The sequence below is a fragment of the Vanacampus margaritifer genome, chromosome 5 (genome assembly GCF_051991255.1).
Source record: "Vanacampus margaritifer isolate UIUO_Vmar chromosome 5, RoL_Vmar_1.0, whole genome shotgun sequence".
Lineage (NCBI taxonomy): Eukaryota > Metazoa > Chordata > Actinopteri > Syngnathiformes > Syngnathidae > Vanacampus > Vanacampus margaritifer.
Window position 1 is genome coordinate 13,316,040 of NC_135436.1, and position 27,855 is coordinate 13,343,894.

The window sequence follows — 27,855 nt, forward strand, 5'->3', positions numbered from 1 at the left end:
GATGCCTGTAAAGGTGAGTCAGTTTTGATCTGGTTGTTTGAATACCTGGAAATCATGTTTCACAGGAGAAGTCAAGGATCAAAGTAGGCTATTAAAATAGTATTGTGAATCTTTATACATTCTCTTTGATGACTACATGAATTCCAAGAGATTTTAATCAAATATCTTGTACAAGAATTGTAGAAAATAGAAGACAGACACATTTGTAGTCCTATGCATAGACATTTCATATCACGAAGCTCAGATTTCCTCACTCTTGGCCCTCAGGGGCCGGATTCCTGCAGGTATTAGGTGTTTCCATCCTCCAACACAGCTGATTCTAAAGACCAGGCTTCTGCAGAGTTTGCTGATAGAGCCAATTATATGAATCAGCTGTGTTGGAGGACGGAAACATCTAAAGCATGCAGGACTCCGGCTCTTGAGGACCAGGAGTGAGGAAGCCTGCCCTAGCTGATCCCAAAGGTTCAACTGAGAACACAAGTCTTACTCATGGTAATCAAAGTTTAGCAGTCCCACTACATCCTTCCTAACATGACAGTCACTGAAAGGGACATTTGTATTTAACGCAACATAAAGGAGTATGCGCTAATCAATGTTATTTTAGTTAATGAAAAATAACTAACTAAAATTAAAAAAAAAATCTTTAGCAAAATTAAGAATTAAAGCTAAGTGAATCTACATTTTATGTTTACAAAATAACAAAGTAAATATAATAGCGAAATTTAAAATTCAAAACGAAATAAAAACTAACTAAAATGAAAATTCCAAAACTATAATAACCCTGCTAGCAACAAACCTTCAGTTAAATTTGAGGATCAGTCTTTTCTATGACAAACTAATACAAAATACACTCACAAATCTGGATCATTGATTTTGATTTGTTTGTCAATGCACCATTTCCCCCCTAAAGTTAACGTAGTGTTACAAAAATCATCAACCTAAACAGGTTTAGCAGTCAGATTGTGTCCTCTATCAGAGAAAATCAATTTTGAAGCTCCTCAATCAGGCAATGTGGTTTAAAGGATATTTGACTTGTTTTGAATGTTGCACCTGGTTTAGGAGCATCCAGATCTTCTGGATATATTAATGATGAATCAGGAGCTTTGGTTGACTTGCACACAGTTAAACACACGGGATTATCTGCATTTAAAGGGTTAACTTTCCTGCCCGATTCAACCTCACTGTTATCCCCTATGATTTCTTCTATTCTTGGTCTCACCATCACATTGGAAGTCATTTCTGAGATATTTTCTGGCTCCATATCTTCCAAGTCAGGCAGATCATCAATGTGAAGTGGAGTAGTTAGTGTAATGGTTTCCAACTGCTCTGCCTCCACCAGTTCGGTCACAAGTGGGCCAGGACCGTGTGATGATTCAGGAGACGTCCCGATTTCCAAAGGAAGTAGTTGATGTGCAATGTTCACTTCTTGCCCTGCATCATTGCTTAGAACCACGCTCTCTGGCTCTTCCCCATAATCTTCCTCTTTTGTTTCTTTGTGCAATTCCTTATCATATTTCTTGTGGGAAAACTGTTTGGCTTTGCTTTGTGTAAACTCCTCATGGGCATCCAAGGTGTCCTGAACAAATACTTGCATTTTCTCTACAGGTGGTTCCTCACAAGAAGCCTCTGGATTAGGTAAAGTCTTGGTTTCACCTGAAATTGACCAGAACTTGTTACATCTTTATACATTATGAAACACAAGGAATTTTTTATCTGTACTTGGTGTCACTCGAGTGCACACTAACAAAATATTTTTATCCATTTCTGGGGGTGGCCATGTCGCCACTTGCTGTTGACTGAAATGACATCACAGTTGCTCAGGTAACGTAACGACCAATCACGGCTCCCCTCTTTTCTGAGGCAGAAGCTACATGTAGACTTTTGTCTGCCCCTAGTTTTTCTTAGAGCATGCCGTTAAACTAGTAATGAGACCTGTGAGGTGAGCGTGTCTTGCCAAATGTGATGTCAGTTGTATATTTATAGAATAATATAATGACAAAATGATTACAGGTTAGTATTCAATTTTATAATATAGATAATATTTATACTTAAATAGCCTACTTATATGTAGGCCTAATCACTTAAAAGAATTGGTGCACTTTGTTGATCTTTTTAATGTTGAATATGGCTACGAAAGGTCATGGTCAACCACCACCAAAACCTATCCTATGCTTTAAGAGATAATCATATCAAATTTTGATAAAATGTGAATATGGGTATAGTGGATGTTTTGTGTGTTTTTTTTGTTTTGTTTGTTGATTTGTGGCAGAAATGTATTATTTTACAAACTGACTTTTTTAACAAATGAAAACTACTGGTGAATTATGACCTTAGACAAGGGTTTTGACGGTATGCCAAGGTCAAAGCCAATCTATTCTATGTCAACGATTGGATTTATATGTATGTATATATATATATATATATATATATATATATATATATATATAAAAAAGTAAGACTTGGCATACAAAAATCTCCGAAGCCATCGAAGCTCGTGTTTTTGTGCACTTTGGAAAGATGAATAAATATGTGCAAACAGACATATGAATATTAAAACTGCTAACCTCTCTCAATGTCCTCTTTCGTGTGTTGTTTCTCCTGGGCTTTCTTTCGAACCATTGCCAAAGCATCCAAGCCTTCCTGAATTTGTCTCCTTTCTCGTGTGTTCCATTTTTCTCTCTCTTTGCGTTCCTCCTCAATTCCACCAAGTGCCCAAGCCTCTGCACACGCCTTGTCTTTGGGGAAAACAGGCCTGTCATCAAGGAAGGTAAGATGCTTGAGGCGGACAATCAGGGTCTTTCTGTAGTTGGGGATCTTTTTCACAACTTCATTTCCTGACAAATTAAGGACTCGTAGTTCTGGCATGACTTCAAGCACAGAAAGAATACCAGGATCATTTAATAAGTTATGAGACAGATCCAGCACACATATGGATAGACATTGACTCAGGTGCTCTATGTCCCCAATTGCCTCCAGTTTGTTATGGGCAATCTGCAGAGTAGTAAGATTAGGAAGGCAGGAAAGATTCGCAATGGTCTGTATGTAGTTATTGGAGACATTTAGAGTGCTCAGGCTTTTTAGAGGCTCAAGATTTTCCAGTTTGCGGATGAGGTTCTGCTGAAGAAACAGACAGCGAAGGTTAACCTGTGCATTCAAATTACCGATCTGTTGCAGTCCATTGCTTTCTAGCCAAAGACATTTCAGTCCTGTGTACTCCTCCAAATTTTCAATGCTGGCAAAACCTTTAAAATGCAAATACAAGGTGTCATTCAGGCAAGGTGTTGAGTAGAGTTTGTACTGCTTACAGTGGTCTTTTAAAAATGACTTTGTCATCCTCGGACCTGACTTTCCGTGTTCTTTCTTTTCTTCACGTCCATCCTGTCTTGTGGCAACTTGAGATGATGTTTCGCTGTCTCCATGAAGTTCCATTTGAATGGCTGTTGACGTTCCATCAGGTTTTGTTTCACCAACCTCAGCAACCAACATTGCGTAAAAGGTGTCTGGCGCTTTATATTTAATTGTAGAGGTCTAAAAAAAAATATTCTTAAATTGTTTGCCAACCGACAAAAAAACGAAGAAGAAGAAGTAATTGTTAACCGCGTGTCGTTCAATCAGCAGATGACTTGATGTGTTAGTTGATGTTTTGGTTCCTATGGTAACGCTCCCTTAACCGGCTATTGTCACTTGTTTCCGGTCGGACTGGTTTAGCTGACGTACATCGCTGTCAAAGAGCAAGCATGGCGTCAAGGGTTATTTTTAATCGAGGCGCATTAACGTTTGGGACATACTGCCAACATTTGAGTTGGAATGTCACGGTCACGCAGGTTCGAGGGATAAAGCGTTGGATGAGGTCCTACATACAAATTATGGCAAGAAAGCTAAAGCTTGAAGGTCCTCCACCTCCGAAACCAAGGTGAGGCTAACATCGGCTAAAACAAGGCAATTTAATGATTTGGATTAGTTAGTTGTTTATTTAACTATTAATGCAAGCAATGCGTGAAATATTGTATTGCATTGTTGTGTAATTATAACTGAGTCTCTTGAAAACCGTGAGCATGCAATGGTGTATTCTACTAGCCCAGATAGCAAGTTAGCAATGCTGGTGCCCATGCAGAACAATTTAGTTCTGAACAATAGTTTTTTGCAGTCAGGTACAATATATTCGCACACTTTATTGAAAGTCAATGCAAGAGATATATGTATGAACGCATGAAGGAGCGTTTTCAAATGATGTATTTTGAAGAATATTATTGTATCAATATTATGAAGCGTTTAATAGTTTGCCCTCTAACATCGATCATAAACACCACTCAGCATCATTCAACATAAAGTCCAACTATGTACTATTTAACTGTCTAACTGATAGGGGCAATCGATTTGAGCACTTTATTTACAAGTTTGCAATACATAGCTTTTTGATCTTGTATTGGGTCATTTACTACTACAAGTGCACTTAATTTGGATGGTTCATTTTCTCATTTTAAACCCTATATCAATTCTACAAAAATCTTCATGATTTGTTTCTCAAAATACAACACTAATCAGCTACACATCTGATTTCTTTCAGATCTCAGGAGCCCAATTGGGATTACCATGCTGAGGTTCAGGCTTTCAGCACCCGCCTCCATGAGAACTTTTCCCTGGAGGAACTGAAAATAGCTTTCATAAATCCCTGTTACCTGCAGGCGGAACTGAAAAGGAGACAAGAGCTGGACATGGAATTTGAAGTCACAGCTCTTGCGCTGAATGATAATATTGAGTTGAGTGCACGGGGAGATGCCTTCACAAAAAGCTTCCTTACTGATTGGTGCAGTGCTAATTTTCCCAGCCTGCCAACACAAGGGGTGGAAAGTGTTGTGAGACACCTCACAAGTGTAACCCTAATCAGCGATGTAGCTCGAAATCTTGGCATTGAGGATCTAACCATGAGTTTAGAATTCCCCGTCCCGGACAATGTGCTTCATTCTACGTTCATGGCAGTGATTGGAGCACTACATGACAATAGTGGAACAGAGCGCACTGGATATTTCCTAAGGGTGAGAGTTGATTGATCAGTTCAAATAATGAGGTCAGAGACCTTTGTGTAGCTCAGCTGTCTGTTTGAAAACGATGTGTTTAATATTCTTGTTTATTTCTCAAGGATTTATGCATGTTATGCTTTTCTACCTCAGGATTTCTTAGTTTCCCAGCTAATTGGAAAAGACCTGTTTGATATGTGGACAGTGGTAAATCCTATGGGACTTCTGGTGGAGGAACTAAATAAGAGGAATGTTCCCCTACCAGAGCCCCGCCTCATCAGGTCTGCTGGGTCCAGCACCGTTCTGCCGCTCTATTTTGTTGCTTTGTACAGGTATGTGTATATCAGTTAACATATATGTATTTTATCTGATTTGTGTTTTATTTATTTTGTTTTTTCCATTTTTTACATTCAGTGATAAGAAGCTCCTGGCGCAGGGTCCAGGTGAGACGCTTATTGCAGCGGAAGAGGAGGCAGCTCGTGTGGCCCTAAGGAAACTCTATGGCTACAATGAGAACCGCCAACCCTTCGACTTTAGGCCACAGCCGGCCCAGCATGAGCATCCTGTACTTCAAACAGTCAGCAGCAGTTAAAAAAGAACACTTGTTTTTTTTGCTACGTGTAGCTGGAGAACATCTTCCCTACTTAGCGTCAGCAAAATAATGTACTTTCCATGATCATTGTCTGTTTTGTGGTCTTAAATGTCTATCTAAACAAGAATAGTTTGCAAGTTCCAGGTTTTGTATTCGCTTTAAGAATACATTGAAAATCTATTGCTTGCCCTGGGTGACTTACAGAAAACAGTGTTACAAAACTGCCTTGTCTTTGTATTGAAAATACGGTGTAAATATACAGGTAATTTACATTTGCAATTATATTCAGTTATGTGTTAACTTAAAACAAATAATGTGTGATGATGTATATTTCTGCTTGAAGTGATTTTATAATCATTAAGACTGTCATGTCAATGAGGCATAAAGTATGCAATCTGTACATACATGCTATTGTCTTCTTTTCTTGCGTGACATATGCTCAAATTAAATTGCACGTGCAAGTTATTGGAGATGGCACTTATAAGAATAGAAACTTTATTTAGGCAAGCAAGTGTTATTCGGCACTAAAATTGCGTAGTTCCCCAAATTAGTTTTCGATTATGTTCAATTATTTTGTTTACATTCCTCTCCATTAAGCGGATGATGCATAATTAAATTGAAACGTTCTAATGGAATAAATAATTCCTGAGACATTTATGGTGCCCAGGGTAGTTTACGTTTATAATATATATATATATATATATATATATATATATAATACAGTATAACAAGCCTTAGGCAATTGCTAAATACAGTAATAGATATTCATTAAATTATGCTCTAGTTTGGTATATATATATATATATATATATATATATAATAATAAAAAAAAATTAAAGACGTAGAGAGAATTATCTTGTTCGGATAACTGATTTGACGTCTCATGCTGCGTTCTCTTCAGGATATCTCTAAATTATCTTCCGCTCGGTTCCACGGGGTTGCTGTTTGGTGACGACGGAACAAATCGTATCTTATTTAAATGAAATCAGTTTAATTAACAGAAACAGGCATGTCGTATGAGTCAATAATTAAACTATTATAGTTTGTTGGGGAAACCCCCTGTCAAATGCAGCTATTGAAGAAAACAATATCAACATTTAAAAAATTTCTAATGACTAAGAGTACACAAGAACGTACGTCCTGCTCACGTCACAAATATTGATAGTTCAGCGAGCAAATATCTTTATGTCTGTAATCACCCCACCTGATATTGGCGTTCCCTAGCATTGGATAACTGCACCAAAGGGGCGTTGCAGTTGCTTTCCGACTTCCCAGCATACCACAAACGCACCACCAAAACTCAAGGAGTAGCGAGGCCGCCTTGTCAACGACAGAGCCACCCACCTTCCCTCCGCCCTGTCCTGTCTGACTGCTAAACGGGTTGGCAACCTTTATAAAGCACACACCTTTCAACCTCAGGTCGCCTTCTCTTTCTTTTTAGTCGAATCGCGCTGTATAGGCACAATCATGGCGGCGAGTGCGAAACGAAAGCAAGAGGAGAAACACCTGAAGATGCTAAGGGAAATGACGAGTTTGCCTGCTAACAGAAAGTGCTTTGACTGTGACCAGCGCGGCCCAACCTACGCCAACATGACGGTGGGCTCCTTCGTGTGTACCTCCTGCTCCGGCATCCTGTGAGTTACCAAGTCGCTCGACCTTATAGGAGCATGGACATGGCGCGAGCCCTACACATCAACAGCTAGATTTAACCATACATATGGTTGCCACGAGCAGTTAGCCTACTAGCTACTAGCTAACGACGGTTGCTCTAACAACCTTGGTGCTGCTGAGTTCTAACATGTACTTGTTGACACGATATTGTCAGTGTTGATCTGACATTTGTCCCGTTTGACTTTGCCTTCTCGTGGCAGCCGGGTGAGCGAACGAAGTGACATTTATACAAGCTAAGTCAACACACGGCGCCTGCTACCAGTTGCTTGTCAAACCTACTAACTGTGCTTGCCAAATATAGTACATACACGTATAGGATACAACTAACTATTTTGGGTCGTTTGTCTGTAACGCGTATACAGTAGAGCGTGTTTGATTTAAAGCTTGATAGTGCAGTTGTGTAATCAAGCATCTGTATGTAGCCTGGGATTTGGGATTAGTGAAGCCTTCACCGACTGACATTCAGATAGCAGTTGTTACTAAGGACGTGTTGTTTGTAATTGTGGCTGTAACTATTGTGGTCACAGTAGAAGTCCTCTTGGTGGGATGGGTGTCATCATCATCAGGGTAGAATAATTATTTTAAATAAGGATTGTTTCACTTCATGTTTTCTTGCAGTGACAAAATGTTTACAGAAATGGTTTATTTTTCTAGAATAACGAATCATTCTCATTCAAAAAAACTATAATTAGTTGAATATTGATTGCACATGGGAAATTACAGCATCAAAAATAAAAGTATCCTTCTCTAATAACATCAAACCAGGTGGTGACACTGAAACACCCCTGCAGCAACTGTTTAACAATATTCAGGGGCATGAAGAGTATGGAGGGCCAACACTGCCAAAATAAATGAAAACAGACTTTTTATATACAATATTAAAATAACCTTATTAAATGTTTAGTCATACCCAAATCTACAATGCTGACATTGAAAAGAATGGACTTGAACAAAAAGAATGGGTTAGGGTTAGGGTTGTCATTTGTTCTTGAACAAAAGTTGTAGATTTAAGAAAAACTCAGATTTCATGGGTACAAAAGTATGTGAACCTCTCACTTAATCGGACATTGCACCTCCTTTTGCAATGAGAACTTTATCCAAACACTTTCTTTAGTGATTTATCAGTCTTTCACATCTACTTTGGGGGAATTTATGCCACTCTTGCTTTCAAAATGCAGCCAGTTGAGAGAGGTTGGATGGGCGTCTATCATAAACTGCCCCCCACAGAATTTTGAAATAATTTAAGTCAGGATTTTAACTGGGCACATCTAGAACATGAATCTTGTTGTTCTTCAGCCATTCCTTGGTTGTATTGCTGGAATGCTTTGGATTATTGTCATGTTGCATGATCTATCGTCTACCAGGCTGTAACTTCACAAACGAGGGCTTCAGGTTATGATCCAGGATTTCACAATATTCCTCTGAATTCGTGATTCCCTGGCTTATGTGGAGTTGTCCAGGTCATGAGGATGAAAAGCCAGCCCAGAATTTAACATTCTCACCCCCATGCTTCACTCTACCGTGAAGGTTCTTTTGCTGGTATGCAGTGTTGACTTTTCACCAAACATGACCGTTTTAGTTGTGACCAAAGTTCAATTTTGGACTCATCTGTCCACAGAAGGGACTTCCAAAAAGCTTCAGGTTTTTCCAGGTACTCTCTGGCAAAGTTGAGATGGGCAAGCCTTCCATGAAAGCCTTGTCGATTGACTTCTCTTCTAATTGTTGAAGCATGCACGTGTCCCAGATGTAACAAAAAAGGTCTGCAAATCCCTTGATGTTATGTTTGAGTTTTGACTACACAATTGATTGGGGGAAAAAATAGAATAATGCATAGAATTGATAAACCCACACCTGTTATTTCATATAAAATGTAATGGTTCAGTCTTCAGATTGAACAGCAAAATCAGATTGAAACAATTGAAAAGTCCAAATTGCTCAAGAGGTTCACAAACTTTTGAGCAGGACTGTATATATGGAAATAAAAACTAACAAACGTTTTATCTTTTTCTATATTTTCTTTCTTTTTTGGCATTTTAGGTCCTCCATACTAGAGGGCAAGGCCAGTGGGTCGGGCCAGCCCACAGCATTAAAGAACCAGTCCTCTCCTGCCCCTGATTTAAAACAATACTTACCTAAATTCAGAGCTGGGCAAAACCGTTGTTACATTGGACTGTCATTGATGGATGCCCACCTTTCAGCGAGTGCTTTATGACACAAAGCTAGCTTCATAACAATACACAGACTGACTGTCTATTCCAACCTGGATCGATGGACGTAAACTGGTTTTAGTTGGTGCTCAGTTCGTGTATTTTTTTTCGAAATTTTGCGTCATAAAGCACTCGCCGAAAATGTCGAAGCATTCGCCAAAAAGTTTTAAAATGTAAAAAAAAATAAAATAATTATCATTATCATTATCAATTAATTTGAAATACTGTACTTACGTTGTGATTCATTTTCCAGCCAAATCGTCAAGCCTTAGTCAGCACATTACTGCTGCGAAAATAAAAGTGGACTGTGAAAACCAGCATTTCAATGAACAGACTGAAAAAATGTTCATCCTTCTTTCAGTCATCCCAGGGACTGTATAGGCCCTGTCCACTTGAAAACAGCTGATCTATTTCTTAAATTATTATTATTTTTTTAAGTTTCCATATGTGTATTCACAAAAAACGCTGGTTCCCTTTGGATAAAAATGTAGAAATGATAACAAACCTTTTACGGATACACTTAAACTAATTTCTGGTTGGGCAAGGGATTAGAGTGGTGTAAATTTTGGGTATGCAGTAACAAGAAGCCATTCTCAGATGCCGAAATAAGAGAATACATGACTGAAGTGATGGACACACACACACTGTTATAAGGCAAATGGCTATGACTGAGGCAAATGGCTATGCTCTTAAGCAAATCCACCCCTCTTTTGAATAACTGTTTTAATTTATGTCAATAAATTTAAATTTTATTATAGTTAGTATTTTGCATGTTGTTTTTTTTAATGTGCTGTGGCAGTGTTACAGCGACTTTGCAGGTCTGGCATATACATACTACAGCGTTTCAGGGGCCTGAGTGTGATGTGTGAGACAAGTGTGTGTACATGAGAACAATGAATGCTTCGGGCGAGTCTGAGTTACTGTGGTTTGCTAAAAAGAGATGTGTGTGTGTGTGTGTGTGGTGTTGCCATAGGTTATGGGAGACAGTGACCTGTTGTGGTTGGGCAATAAACCTTCTAAAAAGCATATTCTGCTCTGTGTTTCTATCAGGAGTCAGAACCTAAAGAAATAAATACATAAACTGTTGTGTGGTGTTTGTCATCACAGTTTTACATTACATTCGATGTGAGTACAAACAACTAAGTACCAAATTTGTTGGCTTCTCTTCAGAAATGTTTGTGGGCACTGGACAAGCTAGCAATGTTGAATCATTATTTGTTTTTCTTGTTGCATATTATTCCTGTGATTTAATAGGTACCTGTACTCTTATAAAAAGTCACTCTTGGATAAATATTTTTCTCACACTCTGATGAGAAACATCTCGACTGGTGGTTGTGGCTTTTAAATGTAGTTGTCAGCTAGCAGTTGTCTGCCTAACGTTCTGTTTCCTCTTTGTATGTACTATGTACTCTTGTTTTTTTCATACTATTTTAAAAATCAAGATTTTACATTATGACTGTCCTGTTCATTTACTCCAATTTTAGAAAGATTCATCCATCCGTCCATTTTCCAAACCGTGTATTCCTCACAAGGGTCGTCATGATGTGAAAAAAAAAATGTCTTGCTAAAGGAAACCATTTGAAAATGAACATAAATTGCAAGAAAATAAATTGGCCTATTACCTGGCAACTCAATAAGCTGCCTTCCTGTTCTGTTCAGTCATACAGTTACTTGCTTGCATAAGTCTTTCCTGTATCATGGAAGTCACTTTGTTTCCATTTGACAATTATGTGCATCTCTTAATTTCCTACCAGATATGTTTGTTGCTGGTAGAACATCACTTCTTTAACATTTTTGTACTGCAATTACGTGTGTGCTTATTTACTCTATACTCAAAATTGTCTATCTTTGGCTCCCTCTAAGTTGATGACACTGCATGATATAAACCAACCACATAATGTTTTATAATAACTGTAGTGTTTTAATCTAATTTGATTTCTATTTTTAATGGGTTTAATCATTTTATACTAATAATAAACATAAAAGTTACCGGGGAAGGGTTTGCAAATTGGTAAATTGAGCGGAAATAATGTGGTCAGTTGTGTTTCTCATCACCATCTACCTTTTTCCTGTGGTGTACAATAACTTAGTGAAGGTAGTGGATCTCTTAATTGTTTGTATTTTTAGACAGTTTTTCCGCATAGGAAATAATGGAAATACAATTCAGCCATTCCATGGTTTATAGGTTACAATTGTTGCTAGCTTATACCCTCATGAATTGTGCAAGCACTTTTCAAGTAACGCTTAAACATTATTCATAGTCATACAAAAGAAATTGAACTGAATGGTCTATTAAAGCAGAGCTAACAAAAAAAATGTCAGGGAATTCTATAATTATTTTGAATTGTACATCTTAGTTGAGTGGCGGAAGTCATGTACACAGCACACTGTCCACTGATTTGTATGAAGCCTGATCTGATTGTAAGACAGGCGGCAGAATAGCTTTCTGTGTTGTAACCAGCATGTGATGTGCATGTGCAACAGGAAGTGGTGGAGAATGGAGATATGTTGTTCTTTTGTCGAGACTTGCAAAAGAGTTGGCATTGTTCATGCTCCAACTTGCATCTTTTTGTCTGCAGTCTTAACATACGCTGTAACTTTGAGCAGCTACAGAGGCGGACCTCACTTCAATCCACGCCCCACAATCTGGCAATTGGTCTTCTTGCTCTTATTATTACAGAAGTGAAAGGGTCAAGACAAGTTGGGCTTTTGATCAAGTGACCCATATTAGTACCATATTTTTGGGAACATTGTTTAATGTTTACATGTTAAGACTTATTAGAAGGACATCACTGCCTTGCTGATCTTTTACCCCAATAATTGTGGTTGCGCAATAGGTGGAGCTGCAATCCATTATGTAAACACATTCCTTATGAAGGTGGAGGCTTTCCCTTGAGGAACTCTTACTTAGAATATTTCTTTTGGGAGATTTGCACTTGGCAGGACGTAACCTCACTTGACCTATGTATTACCATTGTACAGAAGTTAGATGACATGAATACAAGTATCTTGCAAATCTGCTCTGCCAACCATCGAACTGATATGATTTTGACACATCAAAAAATGGGGAAAAAGCAAACCTCTCATAATAGCAGGTAATTTCATGTGGCAATGGTGATCAACTTATTGACTAGATAATACTTACTGAGAGTGTCAATCAATGAATCAAAGCAATATTCCAAACCATGTTGGTCTAACTGCTTAGGTTTAAAGCTTGAAGCCATGGGTGATAAGGTCATGCTATGTTTCAGTCTTGTACGAGGTGAAATTTGTGTTACAAAGCAGGAGACTCCAAAAACAGCATGTTTGTTCAACCATTGAATGAATGAAAATTCGATTTATTGGCAAGATAAATTAAAAATTCAACATGGGCAAAAACAAATACCATACATAAATATACAACCGAAAGGTACATAAATATACAACCGAAAGGGTTTATTTAGGCAGAAGCAAGCACCATTGCATCATTAAAGAGAGCAAGCTATTTTCAAGACTATAGATAATACTATATACTAGATTGGTCACAGACCCCAGAAGATAATTAATTTTACGAATATTTACTGCAGCACAGTTCCTCTAAGCTCGTTTTCCTCCTCCTAGAATTTTTTTAACCTGTAGAAATTGTAAACAGTGTTTCAATAAAATCATTAAAATGGATGCCTGTTATTTTTTTTCATCCACAGACGAGGACTGAATCCACCCAACAGAGTCAAGTCCATCTCCATGACAACCTTCACACAACAGGAAATAGAATTTCTACAGAAAAATGGCAATGAGGTAGGCTTTGGCTGTCAAAGGTAAAAACAAAACAAAAAAACTTTTAAAACCGCTCTAATTTTACACTGATCCAAAGACACGCATACACTACATGAAAGATAAACACAGTCCCTTTAAAATGGTACTTGAGGCAAAGTTGTGTAGAACAGTGACTATGTTTACATGCAGGCAATAATCCTTTTAAAACCCGAATATTGGCAATATTCAGGTTTTGTAAGGCCATGTAAACACGCGCAATAACCCAAATATGATCTTATTCGGGTTTTTAAAATTCCGAATAAGACCCCTGGGTTACTCCTTTCATAATTCTTGCTTCATATAAACGCTTTCGGAATACTTCGATCACTGATCTGAATGTATGACTGGATAGCCAATAGCCCAAACACACCCGTGCAAGCCGTTGAAGCGACAGGGCGGCCATTTTTCTCCTCCCATCTAGCGAGCAGACTACTGTGTAAACGATACGGTATACGTACAGATTAGACATATACAGCTCGTAGCCAGTTAGTATAGGCCGGGGGCGGTGTTGGGGGGGGGGGGGGTCACAATTTTTTTAAAGAAGACAAAAACAATAACAAGTGGACGGTATGTGCTGCTTTGAAGACCCCCTTTTTCCTTTATCGCTCAGTTCCTTAGACCCCAATATTACCGTAGATTTGGCAGACTAGGCATCTTTTGTTGAATTAGTTATAATTCTTTAATAAAAAAAATATACAAGTTTCCTCCTGTAAATATCACTAAGCATATCATTTATACATAAAACACCATAATTCATGCTGTTTCTACTAAGTACTGTCTCAATTTCAAATGCTTTGCAATAAATGTATTGGATCGTATGCCGAGAAACGTTTCTTAGAAGGAGTAATATAGCGGCCTCGTGGCTTCAAATGTCTTGGCATATCGGCTATCCAGTCATATATTCAGGTCAGTGACCTCGTATATAAGTCCGTGCTTCTGGCTTGTAACCCACCGTAAATACTCAAGCCGTTATCAACAAACATGACGCTTGCAGCAAAGAGCCACACTTCGGGAGCGAGGAGGAAACCGACTACTTTATTTAGTGTGGTGACTGGTGAGTGACATAAATAAAATGTCTTTATTGAATTTATCATTTTTATGTACACACATTTTTATTTATTACAAATGTAATTGTTTCTTTCTTTTTTTTTTTTTATCTTTTTATTTCCAAATAGTGTGGGAGACCACTATGCAAATGAGGCTCCAACATTTAATAAGTCAAACAGTCATTTCTGTTTTTCAACCAAAAATGCTTCGCACCGGAGAAAGGGGTACTTGGTTGAAAAAAATTCACAGTGCAATCCTCATGAGAGCTTTTGTAACGGTAAATTGGTTTTGCAGTTTCAGTTAATCATTTGAATCTATTTTCTTCACCCACATTCAGATTATTGATAGACCGGACAGACTAAACTATATCATTATTCAGCAGTAATTCCTGGTACCGAGAGTAAAAAAAAATAGCATTGCCACTTAGGAGGTAGAGTCTATTTAAAGCTGTAACAAAGCAACAGACTTGAGGTTAAAGCAGTGTCATAAATCCTCCAGAGCTGTCTTATAAATACTCCAGCCTTCAATGTGGCCTTCTGTCTGTCCATAGAGACACTTGGCATAGATTGCAGTGGTGTGCAAATATCATATGTCAGAAGTGTTTTTTCGTGTGCGACATGAATTGCTTGATTTACAGTAAACCACCAATTCTGAAGGCATACACATGAAATCTAGGAATCTGACTTCACTGGTCTCAAAAAATAATTCCAAGATAAGGGCATTTGTTATTATGTAAATTAGGCAACTTAATATTTATGGTGGACTTTTTGGGTCCACTTAATGCTCATAGACACATTTAAGAAAAAAAAAAAAGTCAAGCTAAAAAAAATGTGTCTAAAGTTAATTTGTTTTCTTGTTGTCAATGTTTCAGGTATGTAGACAGATCTGGCTCGGCCTTCATGATGGGAAAAGCTCATCAGCACCAGACTTTAGAGAACCACAGAAAGTCAAGGAGTTTCTTCAAGAAAAATATGAGAAGAAGCGATGGTAAGACACTTCTTGAAAGTTAAATCCTTGAATAACAAAGAACCTTTGTCAGACTTGCATCTGAATTAGTAAAAATAAGGAAATGTAGTGTAGTGTAAAAAACCTGAAATGTAGTGGTACATGTGCCTTTCACGCCGATGCTATGGGTTCTATTCCCGGCCAGTGCCATAAGACCCAGTCCCAGCAGGTCCTAAGCGCGGTTAAAATAAATACATTTTAAAAAATGGTTGAGTTTAGGAATGCACCGAAATGAAAATGTTTGGCCGCAACCGAAAATAAAAACTGCTTGGCCAAAAACTGAAAATCGAAACGCCGAAAAAAAATTAGGCCAATTATAACTATCATTGCATTTATTATAATTAATTAAAATTATAATATTATTATAAAATATTTATTTAGCACTGGCATTTTACTAAAGCACAATATAAATTGAAATGTGCCCACACCGCAGACATGTTGGCTAATGGTAGACAAATGAGATTTGAGCATTTTCTGGCGGTGCGGTTGCACTTTATAGTCAATGTAGTTCGCACAGGCGGGCACAGATATTCGTGCAGCGGGACAAGGTGCAGGCACTTAAAATTGGCACATTCACATATTCACCAACGTTTAAAAATAAATAAATACATTTATTCGCACAAGCTAATCGGATTCGGGAACAAACTGCAAAGTCACACACAGCGTCCTGCACAGGTCTGTCGCCACCCGGCGATAGCGGTAAGTGTTTCTGTGTTTAAAACTGTTGATAGCAATAGTGCTAAAAATAAAGTATTTAGAACGGCCACTAAAATGCCAGTGAAAAAGTGGAAGCGTTCAAGGGGCTCTTATTTTATTAAAAAAAAAAAAAAAAGGGCAAGGTGCTGCAGGAGAAAGAGTGGCTCACCTGTACTGCAGTACACGGCAGTTCTGTCTTTTTTCGACCCACTTAAATGTTGTACACCAAACGACACCCCTCTCCTCCGATGTGCGCAATGACCCCGGGAGCTGCTGCGACCGACGTAAACTCACATGGTGAAAAGCCAGCGAGAAGCGAGGCGGACTCTCACCCTCGAGTTCACTGTTTAATTAAAACACACGCTTGCTTGCGTTTTTTTTGCTCGCATCACCACAACATCATATTTTTCAGCCATATTCTTTCTGCTTCAATTTTATTTCGGCCCAAAATTTTCGGTGGCCGAATATTCGGTGCATCACTAGTTGGGTTGCATCAGGAAGGAACTGCGCCAATCAAAAAAATCATTCAATTAGGTACGCTATGACCCCTGATGATACAAAGCTGAAAGTGGCAAACAAACATTCCATTTAAATTTGAAAAAAATAAATCTTTGTTTTATCTTAGTTGGTTTGTTGTGTACTTTGCTTCCCAGGTATGTACCTCCTGATCAGGCCAAGGCAGTGGCATCTGTACATGCGTCTATCTCTGGCTCCTCAAACAGCAGCACCAGCAGCACTCCAGAGGTTAGACCTCTTAAATCCCTCCTCGGAGACTCAGCTCTGACCCTCCATCTCAACAAGAACACCCCACCTAATCAAGTAAGATTCCTAAAGTCCTCACAAATGTACGCAAGCTGAATTTTTAACTGTCACTCCTGCGGTTGGTATATATTAGGCTCTGTTCACACTGCAGGCAAATGCGACCCAGATCAGATTTGTTTGCCCAAATGCGACCTGTGTCAGGTTTTTGTCCGTATGAAAATAACAATTCAGATTTTTTATTTTTTATTCAACCCCCCAAAAAAAATTCAAATTAAAATCAAAAATCAAAATTGAGCATTAAGACCTGCAGTGTGAACGTAGCCTTAGACTAGATATACAAATGTTTTTGGTAAGATTTTTGGTGACCTTTTTGTTCTACCTGATAGAGACAGAATATTAGAAGCCACTCTGAGAATGAAACAAAGTAGTTCCACACAACAATAATTGTTCAATATTTACCCCTCGGCCAGTATCAATCCAAATTGAGTTTCTGTCTCTGTAAAGGGTGACTTTTTGATACACTGCTGATGGATTTTATTGGTTGCAAGTGTACCTGAATGTTTAGTGCAACATTAGGTACACTCTTACCACTTTCCGTAAGGCAAGTCTGTTTACAATTACGTCTCTTGTCTCTTCCAGTCTCCGGTGACCAGCCGTGGGCAAACCCATCAACAGCATGACAAGAAGGTTGACCTCCTCAGTGACCTAGGTGGCGACATCTTTGCTGCCCCACCAAAAATTAGTGCAGGCGCCGGATCAAGTTTTGCAAACTTTGCACATTTCAACAGTCACACAAGTAAGAGAGAGATGTGTTTGTATCTTAAATAAAATGTATAGACTTCTTAGCAGAAATGCCATTCCAGAAACCATGAAAATAGTAATATATCATTCCATGTGTACATACTTAATTCTCAGCTTTTAATGCGGATCTGCATTAAAGATCATATGGCATCCCGTCTCTGATTATGTCACATTTATCCCATAATCCTATGTGTTTTTTCAAGTCACATCTATGTTCTTCATTATGTTAAATGCCATTCTCCTCTCATTGTCTTTGTTGGTCTGCCTGTGTGAACATCATCGTGACCCCTCCTCCAGCAGCACAGAATGCCAACTCAAATGCAGACTTTGCTAATTTTGATGCATTCGTGAGCACTCCAGGGTCTGTGTGTGGTTTCCCTTCAGCAACCCACGTCCCATTCCCAGCCGCAAGCACAGGTAGAGCAAGTTACCTTCACTGGAAACCTTTTGTATTTTATTTGATATAATTCCATTCATCACTTGACTAAGGTAACGTGTGTGCAGTATTCAAAATACTGTAGTTAGTAGCTTTTCTCATTACTTCAAGATTAGAATGCACTTTAAGAATGCACAAATCTGCTTAGTTTTAGCAGGTTTCAAGGCATGTACTAAATCTTTTAAATTATTATGGAAATAAAGTAGCTCTCGTGTAGCATGTTGGATTTGTGACTGGCAAGTCTGCTTTAAGATTCTGGGCTTACAGGTTTCCACTGGCATTTGCATGACATGCCCCTACTTGCGTGGGTTTTCTCCTGGCACTGGCTTTCTCCCACATTCAAAATTAAAAAACATGCGTGTTAGGTTAATTGAAGACTCTAAATGTTGTGTTGGTGTGAATGTGAGTACTGTCAACCCCTGCATACTTACAAATTTGCATAATTGCAGATATATAATATTTTCAAATACTTTTTTTTTTTTCATATTTTCGGATGATTTCCCAGGATTCTCCCCCTATTTTCGCCCCATTTTTCATAGAAAATCTAAAGTGACTGTTAATCAGCGCTTTGAAGAATGTTTTGGGTATGAAGAAAAGTATACATTTCCCCCCCAATGCATTACCGTAGACATCACTTATATGCAGATTTTCGCTATTGCGACTGTACTGAATATGTGCCTGTGATGTGATGGCAATCAATCTAGTTTGTAGCCAGCTTTTACCCCAAGTAAACTACACTTTAAGAGTGACTGTTTATACCTCCTCATGCATAACAGCAACCTCTAGTGGAGATCCCAAACTTGTCATTTTTGCAGTGGGAGGTCCATGCCAAAACTTTATTGATGAATCTTACCTTTAAAGATTCATTATCTCTTATCCTTTTCTTACAGGCTTAAACTTAAATTGTGCAATCTGTTTTTCTTCAGTAGCACTCTATTCGCTTTGACCTCTTATTTTGCGTGTGTGCTTCTGGTTCAGTTTGTTTCTCCACCCTACATTACTCATTAGCCCATTACTCATTTTCCTCATTCCGTTTTTGATTGCTATCGATTTCTGCTTTTGGGGCTGCCAGCATTCACTGCCCTCTCATCCAGCCGCAGTACATGTGAGTTTTTTTTAGTTGCTCTTCCTCTCTAGGTTGCATTCAGTAAGTCACACACTGTTTGGCCTCGGTCATTCTCCAATATGCAGTGCTGTCAACTGTTTCTCCCTGTCTTCGTACAGTTGCAAGAAAACACGTGAACCCTTTGAGATTACACTACCTGGATATCTGCATAAATTGGTCATAAAATGTGACCTCTGAATCGAAGTCATAGCAATAAACAAACATCACACAAACTTTTCATGTTTGTATTGGACATAGCATGTAAACCTCTATACAGGGTGGAAAAAAGTATGTGAACCCGAGGCTAATGACTTCTTTAAAAGGAACTCCGACATGTTTGCTCTGAAACAACATGCGATCGGGAGAGTCACCCTCCCCCACGCCGTGCTCTCGTCATTCACCAGACGCATTCAAGGGTTTTGATCGTCCCTTTCGGAACGCTACGGAGACTTACCTTGCTTTCTTTAAAGGAATTTCAAATTGCTCGCAGAGAGCCAGCCGCCATTCTACGTCACTACGCACTGAATGCATTGCGAAGTATATAACAATGGCGCCGTACGTCCAAATAAAGTTTCTACAAAATGTATTAAACTGGAAATGATTTTAGAAAAATGTATCTCAGTTATGTTAGTAACAACCAAATAAATAATATAGAGCAAACTTCTCATTACAGTCGTGGTTCCTTTTAAGAGCTAATTGGAGTCAGGAGCCAGCCTAAGTTTCTAATGTGACGAGATTGGTTGACGCTGCATTGACGTATAAAAAAGCCATTCACACGTTTCTTTGCAAATATTGAAAACATGGAAATGTATTTAATAAATTTGCAAGTCTGGAAAAATATGGATAATTAAAACTACTGTATGGAAAATATTTATGTATGGAATTATGTATGGAAAATATCTATCACCCCCCCCCCCCCAAAAAAAAATCTTTAAAAAAAAGGAGATTGATCCTTTTTTGTTTAAGGTGCTTGCTTGAAAGTGCTGCTACAATGTTTGTGTGAGAGCACACATGATCTTGGTGAATACTCGATCCTAATTGGCTCAGAAAATGACAAGGTTGTACATTGTCAGCTGATAATATACTCTCTTCGAACATCTCAACTAGTTCCTGATAGCGTTCCAAAGGGATCCAATTTAATACAGAACACCCTTAGCCCTTAGATTTATATGAGCAAATGAAGCGACTGACGGTCAGATTTTCTGCTAAATAAACATGACGCATTCTGATGACAGAAATTAGTGACTTTAAAAGAATGAGTGATTTGATTTAAACATTAACATTATTTGGTGATTTCAACAAACGTTTTGTGAGAGGTGTGTTGTGTGGAATTAGTTTGAGAGCTATTTTTCTATTATTGCGACCAGACTTGGATAAAGATTAGTTTAACATTTTAGGGCCAATTTGTAAAGAAATCTATAGACATTCCAAGGGTTAACAGACTTTGTCTTGCAATTGTATTTGTATGTTTCTAGCTTCAAGCTCTGTGTATGAATTTTAAATGACATCGTACAATTTCGCTGGAGCCTGCATTGTTGTCCTTACACAGAACTGCTGTGGACAATGTATCAAATGGTGGCCATATGAAACTTCCGAAACGTGTTGTGAACTGGCACAGGGTAGATGACATTACTTTTGTCAATTTAGTTTTGTGTGTTATAACTCTCATTGATTTGCACTTGGTGCTAAACACAGAAAAGGTGCTGTTCTGCACATAACAGAGTGTAGAGGGTGCAATGTAGAATACACTGTTCGGTCAAGCCTGACTCCTCCCCAACTTTAGTTTAGTCATCTTCTCGCTTTTGTGTGTCACCGAGCACCAACAACCCACATCCCCTTATGACTCTACAATCTGTCTCTTTTATGCAGGCAGTACTTCAGGGGGACTAGCAAATGCCAGTTTTGCAAATTTTGACAACTTCCCCAAATCATGTAGTGCTGACTTTGGATCCTTCGGTTCGTCCTCCCAGAGTAACGCCACAGGAACAGGCAGGGACATCGCACAGAGTTCTAGTGTCCTTGCCGATAAATACGCAGCCCTCTCTGACCTGGATAACATGTTTAGCTCTGGCAAAACAGAGCAAGGTAAACCTCTCCTGCCTAGCTTGTTCCATCGAGCGAAGTTGTTTCAATTAGCGATTGTTCGTATGGGGGGGTGGGGTTATGTCCCAACTAAAATAAATTTGGTGACGAGTCATGGCTGATACGTTTTAATCAATAATCATTATAGCTAAGCCACACATTGAAGAGGACTATCTGTTCATTCTCTGGTTCCTTGTCTGTGATAATCCCAAACAACAAGCCTCAGCCTCAAGGGGCTTTAAAAAGATGTGCTGTGGTTTAAAGGACTCATTTCACTTGAAAAAGCTGACGTTCGGTGATGGAAAAAATATTTAAAAAATTTCTGGTGTTAATAAATATGGCAGGTTGAGCTTCAAAATGAAAAGCAATCTTTTGATTAGTTGAGCTCACTGAGCACTGTTGTTGCTTGTGTTTCCCTTTCAGGGGGCGCTATTCCTTCTGGGGTGAGTTCAGTTTCTGCCGTGTCTCATAACCAACCAGGAACAGGAGGGGACCGCTATGCTGCTTTAGTTGAACTTGATACAGTTTTTGGCCCCTCAACTCCCTCTTCTGGTGTTTACAACAACAGCAGCAGCACACATGGGTGAGTAAAAAAAAAATTTTTAACTCCAAAATCTTATTTGGTATTTGTTTTTGGCCAGGATTTCATTTAGCTCAGAGACTGGTGCATCCACAACCCAAGCACAACAAGCGCTACCTGGTATGGCTCAAACTTTTGGGGGTGAGTTAATAAAATTGTCATATATATATATTTTTTTATGTGTTTTTCAATTTTTGGGGGTAAGTCACAATTGCAATTGAAAGCTTTTGTATATGTAAGAAACCTTAGTGAACTCGTTTTTGAAATCCTGTACGGATAGATATAAAGAATATACGAACTGCAAGTCTGCATTATTATGAGATAACACCGGCTACATACTTTTGGACAGGCGTCCATAGACAGCGATTCGGCTCCGGCTGAAAACAGGCCGGCCAATCAAATTCGTCTATTTGCGTGACGTCGTCTTCGTGAGCAACGTCACGCTCTTCAAGTTTTTCCCGCAACAACGACATAAGTCATTCACTACTGTCTCTCTTCGGCTGCATGTTGGATTTTTACTCCGTCTCCGCAGAAAAACAAAAGAAGTCTGGTCTGTAAGGAGGGCAATCGTGCAAATTGGTCTAAAAGTATGAAAGTTGGTAATCTGGTACTTTTTAATATGCTCTATCCAAATCTGCCGGGAGCCAAAGCAAATTTTCAATGGTGCCGCCATATTGGACAATTCAAAATGGCCACCTGTCAAAAACTGATTTCCTGCTTATTAGTCATTGTAGATTTACAAATAGATACACATTTTAAGGGGGTTAACCACAAGGAATCTGAATCTGGTATTTCTTTCGTTTTAAAAAATATTTATTTTATTTTTTAATTTTTTTACAAGTAGTACTTACTAATAGCCATATTTGAAAATCCAATATGACCAACAGTAAAAAAAAAAAAAGAAAGAAAAAAAGTAGATTATTGCGAAAGAAAAATCCCCTCAAATTTACAAAATACAAATCAGTAAACATGTACATGTACACTGTAAGATTTGTATGAAAATGTATTTATTTACCTGAAACATCAGGCTTATAAGCCACTGTATTTAACAAACAGGTTGCAGTCTGTTTCATGTTTGAATAGCACTGAAATAAAATATTAAGGCTTAATATTCCATTGATATAACATTCTTCCATGCTTAAAGTGTGAACCCTAAGTAAGTCATTTTGTTGAATATTTCTATCAAAAAGTGATGTTTAAAAATCGATTCGGCCGCATATTGAATCGATTCGAAAATTGCGCACTGTAATATCGCGATATATTACCGAATCCATTTTTTTTTTTAACACCCCTACTTCGATGAGTCGCTTTTCTGACGTCACTCCTCTCTTCGCTCATTAGTTAATTCCACTGTCTGTTAGCTCAGGTTTGCCCCACCTCAGAAATGCGACTGATAGGATGGTTGACCAGACTGACTCTCCGGCAAAGCCACGAGTGAGTCTGGATTTCCAGACTACTCCTTACCTTGGTTCTGTTCTACTTTGGACTCTATATACATCTTTATATAGCACCATATAGCATTGATGATCAGCAATATTCACTATTTCCAGAAATTTGAAAGTGTAGCATAATTGAAAAGGGGTATTTTCAGGTTTCTTTTTGCAATGCTTTTGCCATGTAATTTTTATGACCTGATATCACCTGTTATGTATCCTGATTGAACTCTCCTTATGATTGACCCTCTCCTTAGCAGCCCAGCCAAATAATCCCTTTGCAGCTGCTGGAGTCGCAACCGCACCAGCCAACCCTTTCCAGAACAACAGCAGAGCCGCCGCCGCTGCTGCTGCAGCAGCAGCAGCAGCAGCAGGTTAGTCACTTTGTGACCGTTAAGGTGAAACTCAGTAAGGATCTAGCCATGACAAATCTGTTCAACCAATGAGCGGACAGCAGTGGTTTATGTCACCTAAATTGTGCTGGTACAGTGAACTGGGAACCTCAGCTGACAAAAAGCTACAGACCGTAAATGAATCATACCTTGTAGTACCTGGGTTTTAAAGTGGAAATCCATCAATAGAGCTATTGGGAGAGTGTTCCAGATATGCAATGGATGTCCCTCTAACTTCGCAATGCACTGCTAGCGATCATATAAAGGCTTGGAAGGTTACAAGTTTGTACAATCTGGATTAGTTTTTTCTCCTTTCTGTGTGGTGAATATGCCATTTAAGATAGCAGCTCCACTCAAGCCTTGCACTTTTGTTATACTGTATGTTAGCATCTGCTGATTCGGCCGTCGTTTGTGCCGTACATTTTTTTGTCTATGCTGCTACTGTTGATCAGTTAAGTTCAAACTGGGTAATACTAATAGCTATAAAACCAAGGCAGCATAAGTGAAAGTTTTTACGACAAACGAAAAACTTTTTCTCCCAATTTTTTTGCGTGTGGTGGTAAGCATCTGCTAGGTATTATCTGTTAGCATCTGCTGGTTCAGCTGCCATGTGCAAGTGCCTGATCATGTCTTTTGCCATCATTTTGTAATCAATAACTATATTATCAAGCTACATCTATCCTGCAAAATTGGTTTGGCGTAGTGCATTGTGGGATGCGTGACGTCCACGTCCGGAGCTCATGTACAACCGTGCCAAGCGGTGTAGACATTTGCAGTGGAAAACAATGTGTTGTCAGAGTCCAAAATTGTGAAATCAATTTGAGAGACCAACAGTATTTAACCCTCTGCTCGTTTGCAGCCTCGTTTGGCACCGCCTCCATGAGTATGCCTGCCGGATTTGGCAACACAGCAGCCTACAACCTCCCAACCAGCTTTAGTGGAACCTTTCAGCAGCCTTTTCCTGGCCAGGTGCCCTACTCGCAACCCACAGCGTATCCCCAGCAACTCAATGGTGTGTGTATGTGTGTGGATATCGGCGTTTTAAGAGTCACTAAAGATAAATGACTGTGCATTGAAGGTTGCATTTGATTCAGAAGAAGAAAGTGGATCCAACAATTGTAATATGTACTTGTTGTGCAGGTGGGGGGTTTTCAGTCTTTGGCCAGGGCAAGCCAGTGGGGACTCCCTTTGGGCAGACGATGGCTGGACCAATGGTCTCCAATAACCCTTTTTTGGTTAGTGAGACAAATCCGTGTTACATCATGTTTTGTCTAAATCGTCACAATCTAGTCGCTTAGAGTCTAATAGTACTCGTCTTTCATGTTATAAGACTCAGCTTCATCTTGAACACATTATAATTGTGATGTGACTTAACATGAAAGAAAGTGCACGTGTAATTTATTTATGTTATGGTCACAAATTGGACCATGACACTAAGCATAAAGTGGATAAAACTCTTTATTCTCCACTGTCTTATGAAGAGAAATTCTCTTACTTTTATAGCTGTGTATGTATTTGTCTTTGCATATCTAGAAAATATTGATTAATACTAATAGTGATAGCCCCCTTTCTTTTCAACAGCTAGCTACATTTCTATTGCTAAATGTGGAACATTTTTGCCATTTTTAATTATTTCTTGATGCAGACCAGTATTATTTTAATCAATGATTAACTTGTTAATTTGTGTGCATGTATGTTTTGTAGGGTGCGGGGCCAACGGCGCAATATCCAACAGGAGGCTCTTCAACAAATCCCTTCTTATAGCATTCCATCATATCAGCTCCTTTTCAGGGTCGACTGATGACGCTTGCACCTATTTCACTGTTTTGTTTCACAGGTAGCTTTAAAACGCAATGTTTGTATAGATTTGTATTTGCAGGTTGACACAAATTGACCACTCTGAGGTGTTACAGTCATGACACTGTTTTGGGTGAGAAAATAATGTGATGGTGAGTGCAGAGGGGAGAGGTTGATTCCTCCTCCTCCTCCCCCTCCCCATTCAATTTGTGAATGGATCGTCAAACTGGCTGAAAAGTTTGGGTTTGCAAGCAGTAGTCAACCTTTATGCTAAAATTCTGTGAATATTATTTCCTTAAGCAAACCCACTCTTTGCGCATATCAGTATTTGTATACAAGGTTTGTTATAACGGAACTATTGCTTGGAAAAGCTAATGCGTACTGCCAACGACATTGTTTATTTGTGCAGAATACTTTTAGGTCAACCGGACAAATATTGCATGTTCTCTTGAGAGAAAGAATGCTGCAATGCTTTTTGCCAGGCCACGCCCGCACGAAACAGGCCTCGCTCACAATGTCGTCCACATCCATGCCGGGATGGCGCACAAGCTGACAACCACTTTTTAAGTTAATTTGTATATATAAAGTATATATATTAAAATGAGTTTTAAGAATTGACCAAATCATTGATTTCTATTGATATATATATATATATATATATATATATATATATATATATATATATATATATATATATATATATATATATATATATATATATATATATATATATATATATATATATATATATATATATATATATATATATATATATATATATATATATATATATATTAAAAAATAAAAGTTCATTTGTAATGGCTTTGCGGTGAGTATTTATTGATTTATTTCTGAATGTGCATGACGACCCAATTTGCTATCCATAATACAAGCAAAAACTTTTATTTAAAATGTCATTTTGCACATATCAAGTTAAATTTCTCCTTTCATGCAGGAAATTATGGATTGAATTGGGAATCATGTTTGTCTGGTGGTTGTTGTTTTTTTCCCGTGGGCACGCAGTGCAAAACATCTATTTCGCTTAAGTAACTGGAATATACAGTATGACGAACTTCCAAAATGAAAGCAAATATTTTAGCATGCCCTAACATTTGATCAAACCCAAAATTTAACCTTCCGTAGTATATTTTGTCAGTAAAACAATGTATATAAGGTTAATTGTCAATCACTCTTCGTTTGCAGTGTCAACCAATCATTTACTTTGATTTGCTGTCAATTTACTGGCCTAGTTTATTTGCAATAAAAACAAACTACAAGACTGTTGAGGTGGCAGAGGTGGAAGGTTTTCAGCGCTCTTGCTCAACATTGTCTATTCTTCTCTTGACCTTTAAGTACACTGTAGAGTCAGTCAAGATAAAGGATAAATCATTATTAGGATTTTTCTTCTCATTAGTCATCTTATTTTTATTGCTAAATACAAAAGATCCCCTCCCTCAAATGTACACACTTGTCATCGACAGCATATGCTTACAACATAATATGATGTAAGTAACATAGAAGATCCAAATGTTGGTTCTGAAGGCCATTCAGATACTGGTTTCTAATACCGTGTAAGAAGCTAAAATAGTATTTTAATATGTTGAATTGAGTACGTTAAATGAGGCAACCAAAATATATTAGAAGCACCTCTCAGTGTAATGTGTAAGAGTAGAAGTGTCTCATTTACTGTAGTAAAATGATATTTAAAAAATATTTTAACTTTGCGCTTCTTACACAAACGGTGGGATATACTACCCCGAGAAGTTTGCATGTGCTCTGTTTGCACATGTCAGCATATTGTAAGTGTTAGTCTACAGGCTAGTCTACATTTAACCTGCAGTCACTGGAATACATGTTTTCATATGCAGTTAGTCAAAAGTCATCTTGACCATTTTCCAGTATGATGATAAAAAGTTTCCAGGGTTTTTAACAGTTGAAGAATTCACAGATACAAAACAGACCAGTAGGAACCCTCCAGTCTGACCTCCACTACATCTCTTCATCATCAGCTCCTGACTGTATGTTTCAAGTACATGTACGTGTGTTCTACTACCTGTGCCTGTTTCTGTTTCCATTCACTGTTCTTAAGTGATAACTTGAATCAGTCAACAGTCCAGTCAAAGGATATCAGCCTACATTGATTTGCACATCAAATATCAAGACTATTGAGCTTTATTGTGTTATTTAACAACTTGTGAGATGGCAGGTTGTAGAATTATATGACACTGATAATTAGAAGCATAAAAATGACACAAGCAGCTGTAGGTACGTTGTTACATGGGAAATGTTTATTTTTATTTTTTTAAATCTCTATATAGCTACACCATAGTGACTCTAGTGTAAATAGTGGTGTAATCATTTCTTTAAAAATGACAAGTCTTTTGCATTTATTTCAAGCGCAAAGCAAAAACACTACTAGCTCTATGGCTAAAACTC

The 27,855-nt window shown here is 38.3% G+C and overlaps 3 protein-coding genes across 10 annotated transcripts; 2 read left to right on the forward strand and 1 right to left on the reverse strand.

The window, feature by feature from the left end:
• Positions 1-353: 353 nt before the first annotated feature.
• Positions 354-3,849, reverse strand: dnaaf1 (dynein axonemal assembly factor 1). Of its 2 annotated transcripts, XM_077566071.1 has the most exons (3): positions 3,342-3,849; positions 2,565-3,242; positions 354-1,653 (listed from the first exon to the last, which is right to left on the reverse strand). In XM_077566071.1, exons 1-3 carry the CDS (start codon positions 3,484-3,486, stop codon positions 983-985), a joined length of 1,494 nt encoding a protein of 497 aa, XP_077422197.1. In that variant the 5' UTR covers positions 3,487-3,849; the 3' UTR covers positions 354-982. The 2 variants fall into 2 exon arrangements, with proteins under 2 accessions (XP_077422197.1, XP_077422196.1); XM_077566070.1 differs by having other exon boundaries at positions 2,565-3,849.
• mrpl44 (mitochondrial ribosomal protein L44) lies at positions 3,637-6,014 on the forward strand. The gene is made up of 4 exons (XM_077566072.1): positions 3,637-3,913; positions 4,568-5,036; positions 5,172-5,350; positions 5,433-6,014. Exons 1-4 carry the CDS (start codon positions 3,738-3,740, stop codon positions 5,608-5,610), a joined length of 1,002 nt encoding a protein of 333 aa, XP_077422198.1. The 5' UTR covers positions 3,637-3,737; the 3' UTR covers positions 5,611-6,014.
• An 859-nt stretch (positions 6,015-6,873) lies between these two features.
• On the forward strand, positions 6,874-26,042 carry agfg1a (ArfGAP with FG repeats 1a). Of its 7 annotated transcripts, XM_077566345.1 has the most exons (13): positions 6,874-7,244; positions 13,172-13,265; positions 15,202-15,317; positions 16,685-16,850; positions 17,433-17,589; positions 17,892-18,011; positions 21,005-21,220; positions 21,641-21,800; positions 21,859-21,938; positions 23,488-23,604; positions 24,482-24,634; positions 24,763-24,857; positions 25,327-26,042. In XM_077566345.1, exons 1-13 carry the CDS (start codon positions 7,078-7,080, stop codon positions 25,384-25,386), a joined length of 1,701 nt encoding a protein of 566 aa, XP_077422471.1. In that variant the 5' UTR covers positions 6,874-7,077; the 3' UTR covers positions 25,387-26,042. The 7 variants fall into 7 exon arrangements, with proteins under 7 accessions (XP_077422471.1, XP_077422466.1, XP_077422468.1 ...); XM_077566340.1 differs by lacking the exon at positions 21,005-21,220 and having other exon boundaries at positions 6,876-7,244; positions 23,491-23,603; positions 24,478-24,634; XM_077566342.1 differs by lacking the exon at positions 21,005-21,220 and having other exon boundaries at positions 6,876-7,244; positions 17,895-18,011; positions 23,488-23,603; positions 24,478-24,634.
• Positions 26,043-27,855: the final 1,813 nt, after the last annotated feature.

Bases quoted from the DNA above. Each gene is read 5' to 3' on its own strand.
- dnaaf1 (XM_077566070.1), bottom strand. From the start codon at position 3,486: ATGTTGGTTGCTGAGGTTGGTGAAACAAAACCTGATGGAACGTCAACA. The intron at 1,654-2,564 runs GTTAGCAGTTTT...GGTCAATTTCAG, and splicing joins GAAAGAGGACATTGAGAGAG to GTGAAACCAAGACTTTACCT.
- agfg1a (XM_077566345.1), top strand. From the start codon at position 7,078: ATGGCGGCGAGTGCGAAACGAAAGCAAGAGGAGAAACACCTGAAGATG. The intron at 7,245-13,171 runs GTGAGTTACCAA...TTTCATCCACAG, and splicing joins ACCTCCTGCTCCGGCATCCT to ACGAGGACTGAATCCACCCA. The intron at 15,318-16,684 runs GTAAGACACTTC...TTTGCTTCCCAG, and splicing joins AAATATGAGAAGAAGCGATG to GTATGTACCTCCTGATCAGG.
- mrpl44 (XM_077566072.1), top strand. From the start codon at position 3,738: ATGGCGTCAAGGGTTATTTTTAATCGAGGCGCATTAACGTTTGGGACA. The intron at 3,914-4,567 runs GTGAGGCTAACA...GATTTCTTTCAG, and splicing joins CCTCCACCTCCGAAACCAAG to ATCTCAGGAGCCCAATTGGG. The intron at 5,351-5,432 runs GTATGTGTATAT...TTTTACATTCAG, and splicing joins TATTTTGTTGCTTTGTACAG to TGATAAGAAGCTCCTGGCGC.